This window comes from Pelobates fuscus, chromosome 7, assembly GCF_036172605.1.
Source record: "Pelobates fuscus isolate aPelFus1 chromosome 7, aPelFus1.pri, whole genome shotgun sequence".
NCBI lineage: Eukaryota > Metazoa > Chordata > Amphibia > Anura > Pelobatidae > Pelobates > Pelobates fuscus.
Genome location: NC_086323.1, coordinates 156,198,411 through 156,222,611, shown reverse-complemented (window position 1 = coordinate 156,222,611; position 24,201 = coordinate 156,198,411). Strand labels below are relative to the sequence as shown.

Here is a 24,201-nt window from a genome sequence, read left to right as displayed (position 1 = left end):
ACCCATACAAATGTCAAGTATTGCAATTTAATAATAAAGGTGTTGGTTTCACCGTGCCCGTAAGCTATTCAGCATGCCTTTCAGCTGGAAACGAGACAGAGGCAAAAGTGTCTTTCACCTTCCTGGTTATTTTACTGACGTGCACATTCAGTGAACTATGCGTAAGCAGACACATAGCATATAGCCAGGGGAGTTAAACAGTAATTATCAGAAGCAGCTTTAGATTTCTATAATCATTTGCTTGCGAAAGAAATCCATGTGTATCTTAAAGGAGTTTGTGGACTTTTTTCTTGATAAACCGTTTTTTCACAAGTTTTGATTTATTAATTTCTGTATCTAGGATTAAAGTTTCTGATTATCAGTACTGGTGACCTAGAGAAGTGTGAAAATAGAGATAAGGGGCAAATAACTGTAGAGATATCAACTGGAAAATGTGACTATGAAATAAGGAGATAATGGAGAAGTTCTAGATATAAGGAGATATAAGGGAATAATGACTATAGAGATAATAACAATGGCAAGCATGAATAAAGACAGTTATATGGAATTGAAGAGCGGGCCTCTCTTTTTTCTAGTTAAGAATACACGCTTCATGTACTGACATACATAAACATGTCTAAAATATATTGAGAAAATATAGCGATAGGAGTAGGATTCTAGTTATATGAAAATGATAGGGAACTAAAGCTAGAGAGATCAAGACATGCCATAGAGATATATGACTAAATATCAGAAATTAGGTCACTTAGACTAATAAAAAAAAATAAAAAAAATAAAAAGCAATAATGCAGTTATTGATTGGCTGGTGATTAATCTTTGGAAGACCTCTTATTTTTTTCTCGTTTACTGAGATATAGGAGTTGTTAGAAATTCTGATGTTTGGCCTACAAGTAAATATGCATATTGCCAGCTCCAAATTATAATAAAGGAATATAGATATCCAGCTGCAGATTGCAGGAGGATGATCTGAACTTAGGGACTGACATACTATGACTGGATATCATTCTTCTACGTTCTTCTGAGTATCTCCAAGTAAATCACTTGTTACTTTTGATGCTCATCTAATTTTAACCAGGGGCATGATAAACCTGTCCTTCCCAATGTCCAAGGCCAATGTCTCTCCTAACGCTCTTACAGTCATAATATTGACAAAGCATGAGGGAAAATGTAGTCCACAACAACTGGTGTACCGAATGTTGCCTACTCCTGCGTTAGGTTAACCTATTTTCCTGCCGACATTATACTTCTCTGATTACCTGGGTACTTGACCCAGTATTTTGCTTGGACACTGCTTACCTGATCATTTTCTAATCTGTTACCTTTGTCATTTCTGGACCAACACCTGGCTCTGACTTTTCTAACTTTGCTAAACTGGCTCTGACTTTGCTAACCTAGACACTGCTTGCTGGATAATCCTCTTATCTGTTCTCCTTTCTCTTCTGCAAATTAAATGTTTATCTTGATACTGCTTACTTTACCTTCTCGGCAAAGTCTTGCTTGGTTTCTCTTACTTTTAAAATCTGCATTGTAATCTTGCTATCTTTGTGGAAATTGCTTGCAGAGAGCGCTATTGTTTAAAGGAGAAGCATGTGAGAAAATTTACATTTATGATAATAACATGGAGAAACAATGATAGAGCCCATGTGGAAACATCACTTCAGTGAAGCCAATGTGAGGAAAAATAGATCATAGATGACATGGACCGACATGTCCTGAGATAATGACACACAAAAATATCACCGTAGAGATTTTACACTAGCAAATCAATTCATGCACAATAAAATGGATGTATCTTAGAAAGATATTTAGTCATAGTCTATCATCAAGTCATGATTTGCCAATCACTAACTGGTCAATAACTCAACAGACAGTGAAACAATATGATTGTTTTGCATGTTGATTGTAACAATTACTAGGAAGTGTAAATTAACTGGAGATAATTCTGTTTTTAGACAGATGTTAAATATTATCTATATGCCTTAATTCTGTACAGTTTGTGGATTACCTTGTCATGATAATACTGAAATTTTCTAAATCCACACCAAACCACAACAAAGACATTTACACAAATCATGCAAGACACATAAGATCTCTAAACAAATGTGAAATTGTGATACTTCAGAAAGCATGGGGGTGTAATATTTTTTAATCCTCTACGTTTGACCCATTATTATTACCAACTGCCTTAGTGGCACCAGTCGTAACAAAGCATTGGCTAGACATAAGGAAGCAGCCACAAGGCATAATGTGGTATTGTATATAATTATAGACTTTCACAAAGTATAGAATTACCACATAAAGATTCACACAACTGAAATTGTTAACAGTTTATGATATCTTTTGTATTAGCAATATACTAATGCTGTCTAAATTTACAGCAAGTTTTGCAGTTGATTTGTTGGTCTACTAACAAGAGAGGTGGCGATGAGGAGATCTCAGTAATACAAACAAAATTGTCCAAAGAGAGTGAAACATTTAATAGTGTCTGTAAAAGCAATAGTCTTCTTGTATTGAAATGTTAATTCTAATGTCATAATTCTGAACGTTGAACTAGAGAGGCAAATTAAATATGAACGCCACATCTTAACTACACAACTGCAAAACAAACAAAAACATATCTGTGGTTATTTTTGAATCTTCAACCAACTCTAGTGAATAGAGTAGCAGGTGACTAAATGTTACTACTTACTGGCAACCCTTTAACTCAATGAAATCATCTATACAAAATTAGTGTATAAGTAAGATAGATGAGATTAGGAATGAATTGGTTGTTTTATAAAAAAGAAACAAATAAGCATGAACAGCGAGCAGCCAAAAGGTGTCTAGTCTTGGGATAGATTGACCGCATTTGTGACGTGGTTTAACAAACTAATTCATGTTTTGCTTGCAATACTAGTAGCCCACAATGGAAAAGTGGCTCCAACATGTCATTACTATACCTTTTAACTCATGTATTAATCTTTAAAGAGTATTACCTCTTGGCCCATTTCCATACTGCACAGTTTAGTTGATTGTGCTTTAGCATCTACCATGACATTAAACATGGTGCATATTGATTGTGGTACTCTAAAATCCGTTGATCGGCTGGTTTTCTGTAACTTTGCTTCAAAGGCAATTCTAGTTCTGTAAACAAAAAATAAAAATAATAAATACGTGTTAAACATATACGAAATGTGAGCTATTTATCAATCTCTGAGCTAAAGGAAAACATATCGGTAGCCATCCTTGCAGCGGTGTAACCGTATTAGTTAAATAGGTTCTGTTGTGACTTGGAACCAGAAATAAGTGACCCATGTGATCTCCACTCTTGTTAGTTAATCCTTCTAGCTGTCTGACTGTCTGTCTATAATGCCCTTTTTCTGCACTTTAAAAAACTGTCATGAAAAAGAAACAGCACAGATCTCTCCTGTCTGTCTCCAGTACACTGTTTCTCAAACAGAGGATTAAAAAATATAAAGCCACAAGACCCAGTCACAATCTACTGTTAAGCCAGTGAAAAAGAACCACTAACATTAAGTTATTATGTAGTACAATCATGATGACTAATATAATTTATTTTGAGGTCATCATAAAAAATGCCTCATTATGGGGATGAAGAACACACAGCGGCCACAGAGGGCTACTTGTATTCTCCACCAATTCAACCTTCCATCCTTTATCCTGTATAATAAAATTATCTGTTTAATTCTGAAGACTAAGATCCCTGCCTGCAGCCCAATAAATAAAATATTGTGTAAACGCAACTCAAATCAGTAGAACAATTTAAACAGTCCTAATGTGCACAAAAGGATGCCCAGTAATCATAATTAGAAACTGAAAATACTTCTTATTTTGTTTATGGTTTGAGCTAAACAAATGCCATTTACTTACAGGCTAACATATAAGTTAGCAGTTCTGCTACAAATAGACATTTGTGACAGTTAATTAGATTTTATTAACTTTTTTTATTTGGACACTAAGCAATGTCTTTTTCATTTTTTTTTTTTTTTGCCTAGGTGGTACCTATACAGTGCTTTGATAATTCTGGGCACATACCAGCCCGAAACAGCAGCTGGTGGTTAAAGCCGCCTGTGGTGCTGTAATTGCCTCAATGAAGACTCCATCTGCTACCTACGACTTCAAAGTAAATTCAGGGTGCAAATGGAAATGGAATGGATCAAGTGCAAAACGGGTTTGTAGCTTAGGCATGTGGCATTGGCAAAAGTGGAGAGAGAGAGAGAGGGTAGGTGTGTTTAGAATAAATGCCACGGTGGGGATTCACCCTATGATTAAATCCTAGGAAAGGGTTTTACACCAACAGCTGACATATGTCTGTTCATAGATCCTCTGTCATTATATTATGAAAAAACATCCAAACTGCGAGTCTACAAAAAAATTGCATATTAATCACAGAATAGTGTAAGATCAGAGGAAACGTGACCCCAGCTCGACATTACAGGATACAAATTAGATGACATTCTGTGCCATTCAATCATTCATGCTCATTCATGGGCAAAAAAAATGGAGTTTATTCACAAAACAATAAACTGCAATGAAATGACACAAAAGAATTGAAAAATTTAGGCCAACTGTAAACACAATCTTATCAGTTTATTCTAATTTACCATGTAGCAAATAAACATCTGTGTTTTTAATTTTATTTTGAGCACAGTATATAATACATGTGATAGAACATGGCATATTTTTTTATACAATTTATTTTTAATTGTATAAATAACTTATTTTACATGTCATTAAATATATCTTAGCAAAACATATATTTTAGTTCAGATTGCATTTACAAATGTATTTCCAAGTATTTCTAAAACTATCAATTACTGTTCCAATGTCACAGATGGAATCTGTCAGCAGGAGTGTGGTATAAAAAGTGCAAAAAAACGTGTGCACAAATAGTCTTTTGTTTAGTCACTAGTCCTGCATTGTTCTTACTAGAGTTTAGCTCTTCGGTGTGTGCCTGTGTTCAGGTTATCAAGGTATATGAAATTGAGTTAGTTTAACATTAAATAAATAAAATGGTGCAGGAGAAAGACTTGTTTGAGAAAACAGCATGTGAAAAGGTTATTTGGTAAGAAGTCGGAACAATTTTTTCTTACCGGTCAATGATTAAAAGTAGAATATTTACTGATATACTGTTAAAAATATATGAACTTTTGGCAATATTATAAAAAAGGGGCATCGACGATGGCTTGTGTTTTATTGTTAACAACACAATTAATTAAAAAAAAACAAATGGCTTGTTTGGACTGTAAAATAAATCTTACAGCTGATATTATGGTTTATTAATAATGTGAGTTTGTTTCTATCCAGAAAAAAATGCTAATCACTTAATGTTAACTGCAAAAATAAAAGCTAGAATATGTTATGCTTTAGGGTGTAAAAAAATGGTCAGTGATGAATTACCTAATTCCTCCATTTATCTGAAGAATGAATTTTAAATTGGGCTGTTTAAGAATTATTTAATTTAATTTGCTAAAACATAAACAAAAAAAAAATCTAATTTATTTTTTTAACATTAAATCTATTATTACTGAAAGTGATCATTTAAAGGGAATTTAAAGCATATTTTACATTTAAGGCCAGAGTACCTGAAATAAAAGCATAGCCGACTTCAAGAATTATTCCAGTTCTTGTGACTTTAAATTTGAAACTCACTTTGAATTCTCCTGTTATTGTGGCTGTGATATGGTAAACGGGAGGTTAAATACATTTCCTGCTCAATGGAAATAAAAGGAGTACAGTTGTAATTCACACCACTTTCCAAGTCCTATAATTGTCTTATTTTTTTTTGCTTGGTTTTGATATATTTTTTAATCTTCTCTATAAGGGAGAATATCATTGCAAATCATGTATTACTTTTGTGGAAATTCACTTTTTTTTCCGGGGGGTTGTTGAGTATGCATTAAAGATGTGACAACTACTACAAAAACAACGAAAGAAAAGAAAACCAGCTGAACACATATGGGCTTATGCAGTGAAGGAGTATATTTTTTCAGATCTATTCTGAGTCGTTGGTGAGGGATCTTTGAACTTCTTGATTTCACATTCTTGAATGTGTCAATATGAACTGTTAAATGGCTGTTTTGAACTAATGTTTGTGGTTACAGATCATGCTGTGGAGAATTTGTTTCTTATTGCTAGGCATTTAACGAACTATTGTGACTTGCGGAACAATTTTCTTTAACAAAGAAAAAAATGCTTAATACATGAAACATCTACAACAAGTGACATTTAACCTTTTTAATTCATGATGAACTCATTTTTGGACCAAAACCCCACAAAATGAAGGACACAGAACATATATATTTTCATACAACTAATTAAAAAGGGAGGTACTTTTCATTAATGTTATACTACAAATGATGTCGGTTAAATTGAAGTATTTTTTTTCACAAAACTTTGGTTGCATTCTCACATCCATCAATAAAACATAATTCTATTTCTTAAATTTTAATCTTTGATTAATGGAATTATTAATTTACAATGTTAATTTAAATTTAGCTTAATACTTTTCTGATTGAGGTAAGCAGAAAAAAAATATCGGAATTGTTAAAACTACAAGTGTTTTTACCTTTTGACACAAGACTCGATCATGTCACTTGCCATAAGTTTAAGGCGTTGCTCAAGGTGCTTCCCAAATTCTTCTTCGGGCCAATGAAGGTCCCGAATAAATGTTTGTAGGGCATCGAGTTTCCAAAATAAATCTTCCGAAGTGGCTGATCCATTACTAATGGAACAATACGAAACACAATTCTTAGTAATGCAAACAAAAGCTGGCCTGATGTGGAGAACATTTTTTTTTTTTTTTTATCTTTAGGAGGGCGAATACCACCTTTCAACATTCAAATCAAATATTTCTGATCTCCATCATCAGGAATTATTATTTAAATATTTATTTTCCTAATCTAACTTGCTATTGGAGGAAATGACACAACAAATAAAATTGGACAAAACTGGATAGTTTGTATGGCAAAATAATGTCCTTAATTAATAATCACATGAACATATGTAATTATTGAAATTAAGGATACAAACTGGGGAGTACAAGCCTTGATTGTTGACAACTACACAAAAGAGGTGCATTCATGAACAATCAGGGTTCCATGCATTGTTTATTTAAGTACACTTTGAAGTCTACTAGGTAAAGGTAAGTGCTAACTAGTGGTGAGCGAGGACAAATTGTTTATTTATTTTTTGCAGACATGCAACGAATTGCTGCTTAATTAGTTCCGAATAAGGCAACTTAAACCAACGTCTGAGTTGAATTCCCTCTCCTATATATCACCAAGCAGTCTGCTGGAATTTGCTAAATAAAAAGAAAAAAGGGTTTTTGATTAAGCTAGGACTAGGCAACCAGTGGATCTTCATCTTATACAACAATGCTTATCATCCTCAATCATGTGACATGATGGGATTTGTGTTCTGTTAGCATCTGAAGAACAGCAGATTGCCCGACTGAGCAGGTAGAATATTTATCAGTTATATTTGTAGCTATCTGGTAAATAAAAAGCCTGAAGTTATTGTGCAAAATATGTTTGCTGTAGGTTCATAAATATATTCTGGCACAGGCAGACTCGTATTTTTACATATTCCCTAGTCCATTCCCACCTTCCTCCTGTTTTCTAGGGTTTTTGTTTTGCTTCTATGTTTGCCGTAAAAGGTGCGTGCATTTAACTCTCTCCTCGCATACCACTAATGCTAACACAATAATATTTCTGATGTTGAACACACCATGCATTGCCACTTAAATATGGCATCATCTATAGAAACAAACGGGAGTGGGAGTTTCTATTATGACAGATGCCAACTGCATTGAGGTAATGCTGAAGAGCAAAACATAGCTAATGCACATGTGGCTATCGCAGGGTGAAATCAATTTCCCAACATGCCAAGGGTCCTGAGTTCCTGTTTTAATAAAAGTTACATTTGAGGAATAAGTCATATTTATAATCAGAGATATATCTGGCAGGGGAAAGAACTCTATAACAAAAGGTATTAGAGGAAAATAAGGAGGGCGAAAAGATATTAAAATAGTTTCTTTGGCTGTACGACAACAAATATTTTGCTCTGTAATGCCTTGCAAGGGTAACAACAAGCCCAGAGAAGACAGTTCTGTTCCAAATTAAAGCTTGGAGAAAATGTATATTTTTGAAATCTAAATTGAGTTTTGGAACAGTATAGGTTTATGTTTTAAATCACAGAGTACACACAAATGTAATAATTGGTGTCTATTGCAACAACATTTTGACACCCATCTGGCTTCAAAGTTCTTTGAAAAGCCTTGTCAGTTTTTTTTTTTCTCTACAAAATGCTCTTTATTCATTTCTTGCGATGATACATTAAGAATGATTTTGTTTTTCTTTGAGTCTCAGTAAATTAGAACGTCGTCATATGCAAAGAATTATCTGATATCTTTTCCAAAACAATGTCACGGACCATGCACATAGAGGGGGTAAAAGCCTTAAAGTGTTGGCACTTCCTATTCTATCCCTTTCGTAAATACAACAACCAAAGCTTGAACACGATTTTTATTTCTTTTAGAGGATCTGGTGATTTATTGTTTTATAAAAAATATACTTCACAGCAGAGTTTGTAAATGGTTTATAATTGTATTAAGTAGGCGTACGCAAATTATTTTTTTTTTAATTGCTGCTGAAGATTTAAAAAATCTTTATCAATTCTTTTCAGGTTATATAAAAAAAGGATGTGTGGCAATGGAGATTGTTATATGTAAGACTATTGGCAATTCTTCCCAAATTAAGCAAACCATGAAAAACATTTTTTAGATTTTGTATTCTTATACATGAGTATTATTTGGTCCACACATATAGACATCCAAATATGTGGAACATTTACCAGACGGTGGAACTTAATGCCAAAATCTCTGAACCTGTTACAATGATCCATATGGATATTTTTACATGTGTAATTACTTCATTTTTTCAAATGGGTACTGATATCGGAAGTAATATTACAGATTAACTTAGTGATGTTTTTAAAATTATTTTTAATTTAAAAAAAAAATTACAATCCACAAAAAAATATATACTTTATATAAAAAAAAACGTATCATTCTAACTGATCATGCTTAGAGTGTCCAATCTATTCCTGAATATATATGTAAACAAATGTTACCGGATCAGGGCCAACATCATGCGATCCGTTTCTAGTGCCAAGGATTCCCATCTTATGAATAACTTGCCCTGATAAATAAATGCCCAAGTGGTGGGAGATAAAAGTGGCAACATGGCTATCATTATGTTATAAAACATCTGATTTCAGTTAAATAAAATAATAACATAAACGCCAAAACAAAGCAATAGTATTGCTTTGATCTTATCTTTTGTGTCAGAAAAACACAACAATTTTATTAAACTTCCTGTGCTTATAAATGTCAATATAAAATTTCAGAGTTTGAGGACAATCTTTTTTTGTTCTGGGTATATACATTGAATAGAAAACATGAGCTTACTTAAAAAGATGTTCACATACTTTTTGCTAAGGTATAATCATTGAGCCCAACCAGAATCTTTTGATCATTTAATTTTGTAGAAGGCTATTAATTTATTATTATTTATTTACATTATAACCACTATAGCTTGCTGTAGTGGTTATGGTGTGAGGAGTACCCTGGCTAAGTTCCCTGGTAGAGACAAGCTAAGACAAACTGTTTAGCAATGGTTTCCTCCTAAAATTGGTCTCAACCAGGCCCTAAGGCTCCTAGCATTCCTGGTGCAGAAGTGCAGAAGCCAGAAGCCATTATCAGCTGAGCCGCTACCAGTTAATGAATTGAACATTGTGCATGAAAACATGCACAGAATTGCCATTGGCCAGCCCATTCTGCCCCAAGACAATGCCGCAATTACACCTTCAGTAGTAAAAGGGGTTAAACAGACTCCAGGAACTATGAGAACTTCAAATCACTGAAGTGGTAAGGGTGCTTGGATTAACCTTTTACACATTTTTTACTTTTAAAAGAACGTTATTAGAACAAATGGCACCATAACGATGACATTATTTCAAAATGAAAGGGGGGGGGGGAGGAGAATGAAAACTACAATACTGTATATAGGAGAATAGAAACGTTTTACTATAGAAAAGGAGTCATAGATTATTATTTTTACTTTTATACTACAATGTTTCCAATAACTGCAGGTATTTAATTTTATATTATATGTATTGTGCTGTGAACACACATAGATTATCACTCATCCATAAAATATAGTTCTACTGATATATATTTCTATTGATCTTTTATTTGGACCTGTTAATTCCCAGTTCTCATAGAAATAATTTAAACACATTCAAGCTAAGGTTGTTGCATATTTAGATTAAATCTAATGTGAACTGAATACACACTCAGAATCATATATAGCAGCCATCCATGACGGTGCAGAAAAACTAGGCATTTGTGGGAGGTTAACTGGTAGGGTAACTGGTACTTTAGGGAGATTCACATTTGGTAGATTCACATTGGGCAGATTACTTGTTAAACTCCTGTGGAAGAAACAGACAGAAAAAAAAATACCGTAACAGTGACAATGTTGATGTAGAAAAAGCACGTGTCACTCAGAAGGAAAACAGCAAAATACACAAAAAAAAGACAACAGTAAAACAAAACAAAGCAAACCAGTTTAGAAAGAAGCATGGGGATGGAATATTAAAGGTCCTTGTCTACTTTTTTTATTTCCGGACTATAATAATGGCAGCCACTTAGCTCACATTGGGCACATTCACAAAACAACTCACAGACGTCACAGACTTAAATGTGCAGAGATAGCCAAGGTCTGGCACAGAGATGGCTGCATACTTCAACTCTCATTATGAACCGCCAGTTACATGCTGGCTAGCCCTCTCAAGGTGTCAAGGTGTATTGGTTTCACAGCATTAATAACGGCTACATTTGACTAAACTGTACCAAGAAAAGAATATTTAGGAAAGAAAGTGCGTACAGATAATACTCATTTAAGATCTGTCCACAACATTTGAGAATTAATTTTGCTTTACATAACGTACTGGGTGTCTTTGAGATGCTGGTAAGAATATGTATGGCTATCAGTCACTAGGCAGAGTGTTACAATCATTTTAACATGCATATATATGGCCAAAGGAAATATTAATTGTTAAATTCCTGTAATAAATACAAACATTATGTAATACAAAGACATTTCAGAGCAACTTTTATAGCTAAGCAATTATTATATAACAGTTTAGTGACTACAAACATGGATACAACTTGTTATTTTTCAGGTGATATAGAGGCAGGTAGATCGCCACTATAGAGGCACTGATATAGAGGCAGGTAGATCGGTACTTTGACATACAATTACATTGCACATATACTGTGAAACTGAATTGACACCCTGGTGGATAAAAATATATTGTCGATTTGTAAGGTGTTATTGAAACACTTATAAGTTGGCAGTTTGTAAGTATGTACCCATAAAGCAGTATGTGTATGTGTGTGTAGAAGTGTGTATGTATTAGGCAGTTTGTGTGTGCCTCTTAGGCAGTTTGTGTGAGTATGAGGCAGTTTGCATATGTTCGGGTATACAGGCTGTCCTCACTATTCGAGAGTTTCTATGTGTGTATTAGGCAGTTTGTACTCATGTATGTATAAGGCAGTGTGTGTGTGTGTATGTAAGTATGTATTTGGCGCTGTATGTGTGTGTGTTTCTATCTACTAGGCAGTGTGTGCTTATATATATAAAGGCAGTTTGTGTATGTGTGTGTATGTATAAGGCAGCTTGTGTGTGTTTATCTATGTATTAGGCAGTATCTGTATCTATGTGTATCAGGCACTCTATGTGTATGTGAAGTATTAGGAAGTTTGGTTGTGTTTGTGTGTATGTTTAAGGCAGTTTGTGTGTGTATGCATGTATTAGGCAGTATGTGTATCTATGTGTATCAGGCACTTTGTGTGTATGTGTAAGTATTAGGAAGTTTGGATATGTGTGTGTATGTGTATGTATAAGGCATTGTATTTATATAGATCTCTATGAGTATGCATTCGCACACATGTGGTTCCAGCACAGAGGCTTCCCAATAAGAAGCTTCTGATTGGAGTATCTCCTGACACAGACTGAAGGCTTGCAGAAAAAATAAATAAAAGCATATTCATTTTTAGTTATATCTACAGTATTGCTAAAAATTAAGTGGCATTTTTCCTTTTGGAGTTTATTGAATAAACTTGTGACACAATGGCACTATCTCATGAGGGGGCAACAAAATGGATCTTTGCCTAGGTCAGCAGAATTTCGTACACCGGCCGCAGAATTTCGTGCACCGGCCCTTTAGCTCTTTAAAGTGTGAGTGTGAATATAACACCTCTGGTTTACTAAATGATATTGTTCATACATACTGTACCATTATTGTATTTCTGTTCTCTTTTTTTCAAGCTACCCCATTGGCCAGTATCTCTACTAAACGTATGTACATTTTCTAAGTTTTAGCGCTGTTCACCTTTCTATTCTATCTGTCCATTTATCACAAGGTTGAGGGAACACCTTGTTGGTGAACTGCTGCTCACCCCCAAGAAGAGAGCGATTATTTCTTGTTCTTTTACTGGTGCTCACCTGATGCTATCAAAAAATGAATGTAAAATAACCAAGTATGCATTTTAGCCAAAATGTAGCTATTTGCATTGAATCCTAACTTGTTGCTACTTACAATTCACTGGAAAAAAAACTAATATTTGCTAGTTGGATTGTCTTTACACAGTGAGAGAGATCATTTCTCATATTCTACAGGAATTTCAGATCCATCAGGAAATATCAGCTGTTATAAACACCACCTATACACAGACCGATGCCATACAGTCTGGGTAATTGCAAGAATCAAACATAAATAAAAAAAATAAAAAAAAAATTCTATCAAACTTATTTTGTGAATCATGAATGTGACTTTTTTTTTCACTGAATGTCAACTACAAACACATAAGCTCATGAATAGAGCCCATATGTTCATCTGATAAAATGCATTGTTTGGTGGCTGAAGACTTGTTGAGACAAAGCCTGGAACGAAATATGTTTTAATGGTCTCCATAAAAGTTTCTTAAACACAAAACAATCAAAATTTGATTCAATTTCTCATGTCTTTCATTTTATTTTTTTGGCCAAATAAAAAAAAGAAAATAAATTAATTGTTCATTTTTGTAATCATACATTTATTTAAAAGACTGTTACTATTAAAAATGCATATTTCAGATAATATTTAATTGCATAGATTTTAAACAATAATATAAAACATAAATTAATCAAATATTAAACATTATTATTTTGAAGAATTATATGTACACCATACAATTACAATTTCTAAATGAATTTGCAAGACAGATTTGCAATGCTTGGTGTGCCCCTTCTCCCCCAAGCTCACAGGTAGATCAGTTCTAGTCAAGACTCAGGTATGAGAGATGTCCTGCTGAAATCTGACATGTTGCGCCATTGACAGACCCATCCTCACCTTGTTCCACAATATTTAAATATGTATCTTTGCAACCTTTAAGCATGGAAACACCCCTCAATTCTAATCTACATATGTATGTTATTTGCCCATAGTTAAAGAGAGGGTGATACTTTACAGGGTGTCTACTTTGTGGTAGCGAGCTGTAAGTGCACTTTTGTGCCAAGGGCTTGTTACACCCTGGCACATGTGACTTAGGCAGCCTGGCACTATGTTCGAGACTGAATAATGTTTATTCTGTGCAAATAAATGTGTGTTTGAAAATATGTGTCTGTCATGATTATATCATTCCACCATCTTTAAACTTCACCAGCTTCCACTGTGTATACACCTCTCATTCCAGTCTCTGGAGCACATTGTACCCAGATTAAAGGACAACTGTTGCCTCAAAACTATTTATTTTAATATAAAAATATTTTCATCAAGCTTTGAAAATATATATATATATTTTTAAACAAACAGTTAGTATCCATGACCTTCCCTGCTTCACTCCCTGCACAGAAGCTGTCAATTTTCCAACACTGTCAGACCCAAGTACCCATGTACAGTTATCAACCAAAATATTAAAATCACTTGCATGTGAAGTGAATAAGATTGATTATATTGTTACAAGGTGTGAGATATATTAGGCAGCAAGTGAACTGTCAGTTCTTCAATTTCATGTGTTGAAAAGCAGGAATATTGGGCATGCGAAAACTCTGACAAGAGCAAAATTGTGATGGAGATGACTGCATCAGAGCATCTCCGCATCGTAACATGGCAATGTTGGAAATGGTAGAAAGGTATCAGAACACACAGTGCATCACAATTAGCTGTGTATGGGGCTGTGTAGGTAGTGACTGATCAGAGTACCCGTGATGACCCCTGTCCTATACTGAAAGCATCTTCAATGGGGATGTGAGCATCAGAATTGGACTATGGAGCAATGAAAGAATTTTGCCTGGTCTAATGAATCACATTTTCTTTTTAAATCAGGTAGATGGTTGTGTATGCGTATCATTTAACTGGGCAAGAAGGCAGGTCAGTTGGAGGCAGTTTTATGATCATGGCAATATTCTGCTGGGAAACCTTGGGTCCTCGCATTCATGGGGATATTACTTTGATACGTGCCACCTAACTAGAGATTGTTGCAGACCACATTCACACATACAATATGACAATGGTGTTCCTTGATGGCAGTGGCCTCTTTCAGCAGGATAATGCACCCTGCCACACTGCAAAGGTTGTTCGGGAATGGTTTGAAGAACATGATAAAAAATTCAAGGTGTTAGAATTCTCCAAATTCCCCAGTCCTAAATCCAATTGAGCTCAACAAATCTGATGCATAGAAGCCCCAACTTACAACTTGCAGGACTTAAAGCACCTATTACTAATATCTTGGTGCCAGATACCACAGGACACGTTCAGAGGTCTTGTGAAGTCCAAGATTCGACACATGAAAGCTTTTTTGGTAGCACTTAAGGTAGGTGATTTTAATGTTGTGGCTGATCGATGTATATGGCTAACAGTAGGAATGAGTTATTCTATTTTTTACATATATTTCCTTTAAAAAAAATATTTTCTTTCAAAATTGGATGTAATGGTTATTAAATTAAAAATAGTTTTGAGATGACAAAAGGACAGGGAAAACTAGGAGGGGAAGGAGGAAGAAGTTAATTTCTAGGAAAATATGAAGATCTAGTTTGCAGAGAGATCATCTGGCAGATTAATGTGACGATTCAAATCAGGAAAAGAGGGAAAAAATGGCAGAGATATGTGGGGAACTCTATTTGGGTTAAACCAGCAAGAGAATGCAGGAATGTAAATTGTGGATGGACAAGGGTTAATTGGCAGAAGAAATTTGATATTTAAGTATGGGGAAATAAAGATAACTGGTAAAAATTGGCAACGGGGTGTGGATATGTAAATTAGAGGAATCGCAGAAATTAACATGGGAGGTGATACCTAAAATAGGGACATCTATAAAGGAAGTGTATAATAGTGGATATGTAAATAATTAGTTTAGGTATAACAGTAAAAGGTCAACATCAGTATGCAGTGTGGATTGTATTATAGAGGTCCATTTTAACGGTATGCTTGAGTATTATGAAACTCATTAAATTTGTAAGGTTTGTGTATGTTACAGAATATAAAAAAACAAAACATTTTTGTTGTATGTCTCAATATAATTTGACCATGCTACTCACAAGATGGAGCTATGGGTCCACCCTGCTATACCTGCCATCCTTCTTGACTATGCTCATACTTGTAGTTTTTTTTATTATTTGATTTGCCTCATTGTAGAGTTAATTAATGAAAGGACAAATCTTTATCCTGTGGGGAACTTAGTTAATTCTACAAATGAGTTACGCTATTATTATTCATCATAACCACTTTATATCATCAAAATTAAGAGAAATGTTCAGAAAAACCTACTGCCCAATAAAACATTCTGGATTTAAAAAAAAAGTTTATAGATTTTTTTTTTTATATAGGCAGTTGCTGTAAAAATGTATCCATCAAGGTGCACAATTCAGATTCACACAATAAGATAATTACATTGTACAACAGGTAACACCTCCACGCAACCACATAGAAAGAGACAATACAGATTGGCTTGCTAGCCAACGAGAATATTAAATTACCATTATATAATGTTAGCAGAAAACTGAGAAATGGTAAAATTAGGAAAGAACCTCCATCCACCTGCTAACAAATGTCAATTTTATCAAAGGTTTTCTTACTTTACTGGCTCCCATGATTCACGCTCAAAGCCCCTGTGAATTGATTGTGCAATTGAAGACTCCATGAGGTCAACATATCTGACAACAAGTGGAGCAAACAGGTCTTGGAGGTGTTTGTGGAATTTTCCATTGCATAAATTATCTAGAATTATAAGCATATCAGAAGATAGTTCATTATGAATAATTGTACATAACACAAATATCTCATTATTATATTGGTATTACATAGATGTCAAAATAAAATAAAAGTAAATAGGCAATACATTATTCAAACATGACTTAAAACTTTTGGTTTATGCATACAAAAAGTATAAATGGAAAGCAATACTCACTGAATTCCATACTATTTTTTGTGTTCTGACTTCTTATGAGAAATTTGTATAATTTTATGGTCATTCCAGTAGCAACCCTCTTAGCCAATTTTCTTGGTAAAACTTAGCTTTTCTGATTTTTTGTTTTTGTTTTTGTTTTTGTTCTTTGGGTCAATTATTCAAACCATTCACACACTGGTTGCCCCATAACAAGTGTCATAAGAAGCATATAAATTGTCTCAAAGAGCAAATTATGTTGTAACAATAGTAGTCTAATTACATTTGCATATTTAAATACAATGTTAATTTATAACCACTGTTAATATTAAGTTAATACCCACTTAAACTAGAACACTTTGACATAATGATGGTCATGGCATAAAATGGCCACTTTTGCAAACATGGAATCATAAGATATCACCAAGGGGCTCCTGGCTTCACAAATACTACAGTGTGCTGTAGTGGTTATGATACTTAGTCTGCCTCTTTAATACAGGCATGGCGATGCCCCATATGAGTAATATAATTTTATTTTATATTTTACAGTAGGCAATTTTTTAAACCACATTAAAACATAACAAAACATAATAAAACTAATGGTAAAGTATAAATCAGAGTGAAATATGAAAACATTTAAATTGTCATTTAGATTTTTTTATGTGCTCAATAATATTGGACACATGAATCCCATGTGTAAGTCAGCAAATGGGACAAAACCATGTTGTATTTTTCCCTTGAAATAAGAAATATTGTAAGATGAAAGAACACATTGCTCTTATGAAAGGTATGTATATAGTAAAGGGAGTGCTGCACAAAAGTACATGTACAGCGGAGATCTGTGGATGGTGTTCCACTGCCCACCAGGAACAATTCCACAGGCATCACAACGTAGGGTGAAGGAAAGAAAGGCAAAAAAAAAAAGGATACAACATTTCAGATTCCATGATTAAGGCCTCACGATCAAAACCCTACCTAACACCCCGTTAATATATTGGTATAGTGGTGGGACACTTTGAATTCTTGCTTAATATCATTCATATACAGATATGTCACTAAAGAAGGGCAAAGGTGGGCAATTTCCCCCCTAGATCATGCTTTGATAGATCAAACTACTATGACTTTAAGCCAGATGGTGTTTTCTCATGTAGATTGAGACCTGGAAGTTTATGTTCTCCCTGCCAGGTCCCTTTTTCAGTCTTTTAGAGGGGATGCTGTATGTGGAATGAGAGAGAGATATCACATTCCTTCCTCTTTCTACACACATCCAGAAGTCTCCCTCCACGTATGTCTCATGCCGCCCGCTGGGTCTGCTCCTTCTAGAGAGCAGTATAGGTCCCGGCGGGCATGTATCAGTGCGGTGACATTCCCACATCGCAAGGGGAATGCCGCTGAATACTCACTCTGTGTCCTGGCACCTGCCGGGTCCGCTATTGCCCGGGAGTGGACTGGGACCCAGCGGGCACATCTCGTTGTGGCGGCATTCCCATGCAGTAATGGGAATGCCGCCTATCATTTACCTCCTCCTTCAATGCCTGCTATCCTCTGACAGGCACTTCTACCCTCACACAGCGGCTTGGTCTGTTATCATTAGAGACACCGGCTGCTGTAAGTAAGAACCTTTTAAGATTCTTCATTAACCCTTTGAGTGCCTAACATGTTCACTGTCACATGCTCCCCTGTAACCAATCAAGGAGCAACTTAGGCTATTTAAACCTTTCTCCTTCATTTCTCTGTGCCCTGTCGTGGTTTGCATTCTGGTTATCCTAGAGCGCGTTTCTGGTACTGTTTCTTGTGTATTTTGACCTTGGCTTTCCTACTGACATTCCGATCTCTGTATACCTTGACCTTTGGCTTGTCACCTGACTATTCTGACTTCTATATTCCTCGACTTTTGGCTTGCTTAACATTTTCGTGTTTTCTGTGTTCCTGTCCTCAGCCTGTCTTGGGTCTTTCCTTTTATAAGTTCTAAATCTGGCCGTTCTAAGGGCCGGTAATACGTCTTAGGGTTTTCTTTATTTTGTACTTAAGTTCTGCGTGTTGGGCATACTAGTGTATCCTGACAGTATGACAGATGTGGGATGTGCAGGGCAGAAAGAGAATAAACACAAGGGGGAGGTAAGATCTGCACCCACTATAGCTTATATTACTTCCTACAGATCCCATAACCCCACCCACTACACAACCCATATCCTCTACTGAATTCACTACAGCCCCGTTTACCCTTTTTACACACTACAGCCACTACACTCCCTATTACATCCTGCACCCACTACAGCCTTATTCCACACTTGCACCCACTACAGCACCTATTACTCCCTGCACCCACTACAGCCCCAATTTTGCCTGCATCCACTGCAGCTCATAGCCCCTAACTCTCCTCTATACACTCTACAGTCATGTGACCACTATTAATATGACTTAGTGGTGGAAATTATTAGTGAAACTATTGTAAACAAATTTCCTTTGATTGTGAAGCACTTTGTTGGGTTTTATCCTTGAATGTTTACACACTTTCTCCCTCACAATCCCCTTTTACAATGTATGCCCACAGTATACATGTTTACGTACTGTATGGGTATACCCTTTTTTTTTTCTTTACTCTTCTCCTTTATTTGTCCATGTCACTCTCCTCTTGCCCGTATTGCTTTCATCCCTCTTCCTAATTCAGATATTTATTTATACACCCTTCATTTTAACCCACACTGGTATAAGTTGAATTACTCTATGGCCTCTTTCCAATGTCACACGGGCATACCTTAGATCTCTTACTAATGTTCCCTTTTGTTGTGAATACATAGGGTTATACTGCTGTTACTACTCCCAGCGTGTACCATTGTCTAAGAAGTTATTTTTATAAAATTCTTCAATGTTCTCCTTGACTGAGAATGGTGAAGTTGAGTATGCCTTTTATTCACTACTTGTTTGAGAAAGTTGTATTCAGTTCAAATTTCTTAACTAAGTAACTAAGTTTCTCGTGATTTTAATGTATTAGATTTGATTATATGTTTTCTGTTACATTCTCTTTTTGAATACAAATGTGTGATTTTAGATTAACTGTGAATGGCAAAAGCAAGTATACTTGGGAATATTTTCTTTTTATCCAGTGACAGGAATTATGGGAAATGCATTTGCATAAAAGCCATTTTTGTCATCAGATTTAAATGTACATTTCGAGGTATGTAATATGTGCTGAGTTGCTATATACTTTACTTTTAATTTTGCACAATGCATTTTAAAAAAAGCCCATTGTTAAATGTACTTTTGTTAACATGTAAAAATGTAGGATCTCGTAAAAGATAATCTATGAAAGTTTCAATATTTTCATTGAGAATATTTATATTACGGTTCTTAATACACTATCTGTGCTATTATCTTGAACAGCAGATTTATATTTTTGGAAACCCATTTACATAACCAACAAAAAAAAAAAAAGTGTGAAATATTATGTATAAGAGAGTAAAATATCCTAAAAATTCACAGATGTGTTTTGTTGCAATAAACTGATTCTGTTTTTCAGTATGTAATGTAAGGCATAATTTATCAAATCATTTAAATTAGACATATTTTTTTTTGGGTGGGGGGAAGGCAATGCTTTTAAAAATTGGCTTATGATACCTTCAAGACAGCAGGCAAAAGGCAGCAAATTATCTTTAGATTACCAGATGGCTCACTTCTCTCTGCAGAAAATACTACTAAGAGTCCTCCTCATCTCTAGCAGTCTAGCAGATGGAGTTGCTTATGAAAAAGGATGGTCCTCTGCCGCAAATCCATTAATTTAGGTGGTTCATGCAGGCCATTGCTGACACACAAATGCACATACACACACACACACACATATATACATATATACACTACAAACGAACAGATTACAATATTCTATTTCTATTGTATGTGAATGAATGGAAGGTCCAAAAAAATACTGCTCTTGACTGCAACAGTAATAAGATTGAATTGAAAAGTAGGGAAATTAAAATGTTCTGAATAAATTGTTTTTTTAAAAATATATAATGAAAGTAATGAAAAACAACTTATAGGTTAGATTTATCTAATTTATGCTACATTTATATTAATGTGCATTCTGTTAATCGAGTTTAATTTTCTTAGAAAGCCATTGAATCTTTTAACTAACCAAATTTGGTAAAATATTGGTATATGAGTAGTTCATTCTGTGGAAGTCTCTATATAGAAAAATAGTCTTTTTTTTTTTTTTTTTAATCATGTTACAAATAAGCCACTCTCATTTAGTAGAAAGGAGAATAGAAAAAGGAAGGCGCTTTTGATACTTCTTTGTAAGATGAAACCATATTTGATATATGTTCTGCATGTGCAGTAGCTTATAGTCCTGGAAATATTGGTTCTTCACTCTGCACCATGTAGCAACTTTTCCAGGGCTTTCCGTAATTTATATATTATAAGTAACTAATTCATTAAGGCAGCATTCTTTGTTTATTTTTGACAAGGACTTACATTTCAAAAGTCTTGACCACTTATATTAGACTGCAAGGGAGCAAGCTATCTTTGCACTATCCAGAAGCAGAGACAGCTTTAGGGCTGCCTTGCACTCCTGCACAGCATTATGACTCACACAGCCAGAATACAGTGATATGATATTAAAGACTTTCACACAGGAGAGCACGGGAAGCACTAAAGCTACTTCTGAGTGTCAAAGAAAGGAAAAACAACCATTTCCCAACTAGACACCAGGGACAGTGTCCATATTTAGATTTGTACCTCACTTATAACAAAGGTGATCAGGCAGAGGGGGCAAGGGGAATTCATCAATACGTCTGTATTTAGTAATATATGTATTTTGTGCAAGTAATTTGGTAATGTGTGTATTTGCGTGGCTAGTTATGTGTTTATTTGTATGGCTAGAGTGTGTTTGTGAGTTATTGGCTCATTGTGAATGCTTATTTATTTGTGTGAGTAATGCACTGAGCTAGCTGAATTGCTAGAAAATGTATAGACTTAAAAAAAATTATATAAAAAAATGGCTTTTCACACAAATGTCCATCAATTCTTGACATTCACAGCTATTTCAGAGATTTAATAATGTATGCAAAAAATTGATTGACTGAGCAGAACGATTATACTATAGGTGTATCAGCAGTTGATAAGATTTTCTTTATGGGAAGTGTGCTTAACACTTTAGCAATGAAAAACAGGAGTTGTATGACAGCGGTCATTCCATTCCTACACTGATGTGCTAGCAAGTGAGAGGGGCGGGAGTGTGCTCTACTTTTGGAATGGGTTGATGTCCCAGCTAGCAAGATAACAGCCGCCGCATTCTTTGCCACATTCCAAAAGCAATTAAGTATATTTTTGATAGATAATATTTTCATTGCTTTGATCAAACATTTCCTTAAAAATTTAGCCTGTCATAACTCGTCTAATTTGAAATCACATTCTAACTCACCTTTGTGCATCCTCCTGAAATGTTGCTCCTTCTTTTGATACAATGTATTCACGTAATCAATAATCAATCAATCAATTACATATCCAAATTAGCCTACACTGCCTCTTAAATGGACGTGCCACAAAAAAATACATTAGCAATAATCAGTGGAGCATGATAATGAAACCTTAAATTCTGCTGTTAAAATGTGGATCAGGAGTTCTGAACTACAATGTGGTAAACAGCATGTTATTGCCTTTTCTATGGTTATGGTTGTATCTGTTATAACACAATACAATTTACTTTCATAAGACATGTAACAGAGAAACAAAACATTATCACCCACAGCTTCATCCTCTAACTGCTACAATATTTGTATTGATAATGTGGTATGGAACAAACCTTTTTTTCTGTGGTATTCCACAGTCTGGCTATTTTTTTCGCATTAATATATATTTTTTTAACATGTGCCTATCTTTTTCAGTATATCAAAATAATGTACTTAATTACACGCCTATTTTTATTGATAACTAAAATACAGAAGTTAACAAACAGAAAAAAAATCCAGTAAAAGCATACATACAGTCACTGCGTAGGAAATCATTGATTAGTTGAAACAATGGAAAGCTGTCCCATGTATCTGGAGGTTGGACTTCTAAAGCTGCATCCATGTCCACCGCGAAAAGAGAGAGGAATGTCTCTGCATGCTCCACCATCAAGTCCGACCACCAAGCGAATGCCTTCAGATGTGGTAAAAAGTAAAAAAAAAAAGAAAAAAAACATAAACAACAAACAAACAATGAGTAAAAAAAAATATTTTTTAATGTTTTGTTTTTTTTAAATGATCTGCATTTCATTCTAGGAAACCACTTAATTGTAAAGAGAACAGTAAATTCAAATTAATAGTATGAAGGCAAATTAAGAAATAAAAGCATTATTACCATTTTTATTTCCTTAAAAGAGCAAGTTTGAATTTTAACAACGGTAACATTCTGTTCTGTTTACAATATCATTCATGTGATCTGAGATCATGCTCAGAGGTTATAGAACAGCAAGTTCTAGGTCATTCTATTGTGTTGGAATTTTGGAGGTCAAGTTGAGTTTCTTCACTGAATTGTTTGGTTATAATTTTAATAATCCACTCCATTTTAATATATGGATTTATATCTTGATTTACAGTTTCCATGTTTCTTAACAATACATGCCTTTCAATTTTAAGGGACAATCATGAAAATATTTTTTTAAATGCTTATTTAGTTTGTGTGGAAAAAAATTCAGTGAAGTAACTTAAGATCATGCTCATGATACTTCTACTTTAAATTTGGAAATTATCTTTTCCCCAGAGTGCCATTCACATCATACAGAGCAGAGATGTGAATGTTTTCAATGCATGCGTGCTTTGTCGTTTATAAACTTAGAAGAACATGCAGTATGGGTGTTTTATTTAATGTGCATTTGTGCATCAATTTTAGATTTAGACATTTGTATAGTATAATAGAGTGCTGTCCATTTTTAACCCCTTAAGGACCAAACTTCTGGAATAAAAGGGAATCATGATATGTCACACACGTCATGTGTCCTTAAGGGGTTAAAGAACTGAACAATCAATAATATCAGGTATCATCATTGGGTATGATTAACCCCCTAGCAGGCTTGGATTTTGAAAAACTCCAGTCCTACTAATGGATCTTTGTAACAAGTATAGTAGTTACTATTTGCTAGCTATTATAAAAATACTTTGACCAAAACTCCCTATATAATTCCACATTTTTATTTAATACATTGTTTTCCTATTTTGAAACCATACATCAAAATACAAACCTGTTTATGGATGCATTAACTTACCTGTATTTACGTGGATGTTTGTTATGGTGAATGCAAGGACAAATCTAATGCAAGGATCTGTGCTGCCACTGAGCAATGCGCTACCATGATCATGGGTCAAATGGGGTGCCCATTACCATTTACTTGTGTTTATGGTTCTGTTTATGGTTGACGAACTGCAAAACCCATGAAGCTCAGCTGGTCAGAAACCATACTCATTTTCTTTTAGCAGGACTACAACAGTTCTGCAGCTAAAATACCTACTTAATAGCTATAGCTTCAGTTTAATAATTTTGGATACATGATTCAATATGTTTCCCATAGACCGTAATGGGGATTTTTGTAGGTAAATCAATTAAAAAGCTTATCCAGACATATTGAATCATTTGGAAAGTTTATCCAAAAATATTAAATGGACATCTTTCTTGGATTACTTGATCATGAATCAATTTATCGAAATTTAGAGGCCTACCTATCTTCACTGCTGAGC

General features: G+C 34.6%; 1 protein-coding gene across 19 annotated transcripts in view; it reads right to left on the bottom strand.

Moving 5' to 3' along the window:
- CADPS (calcium dependent secretion activator) overlaps positions 1 to 24,201 on the bottom strand; it is a 403,228-nt gene that overhangs the window by 60,653 nt on the left and 318,374 nt on the right. For 13 of the 19 annotated variants that reach the window (XM_063426840.1, XM_063426842.1, XM_063426838.1 and 10 more), the window contains 5 exons: positions 22,471 to 22,627; positions 16,182 to 16,323; positions 10,357 to 10,494; positions 6,569 to 6,724; positions 2,976 to 3,123 (listed from right to left, as the gene is read on the bottom strand). In XM_063426840.1, coding sequence (XP_063282910.1) covers positions 2,976 to 3,123; positions 6,569 to 6,724; positions 10,357 to 10,494; positions 16,182 to 16,323; positions 22,471 to 22,627 — 741 coding nt within the window. The remainder of the gene's footprint in view (positions 1 to 2,975; positions 3,124 to 6,568; positions 6,725 to 10,356; positions 10,495 to 16,181; positions 16,324 to 22,470; positions 22,628 to 24,201) is intronic. The other 6 variants (XM_063426846.1, XM_063426847.1, XM_063426852.1 and 3 more) reach the window with 1 other exon arrangement.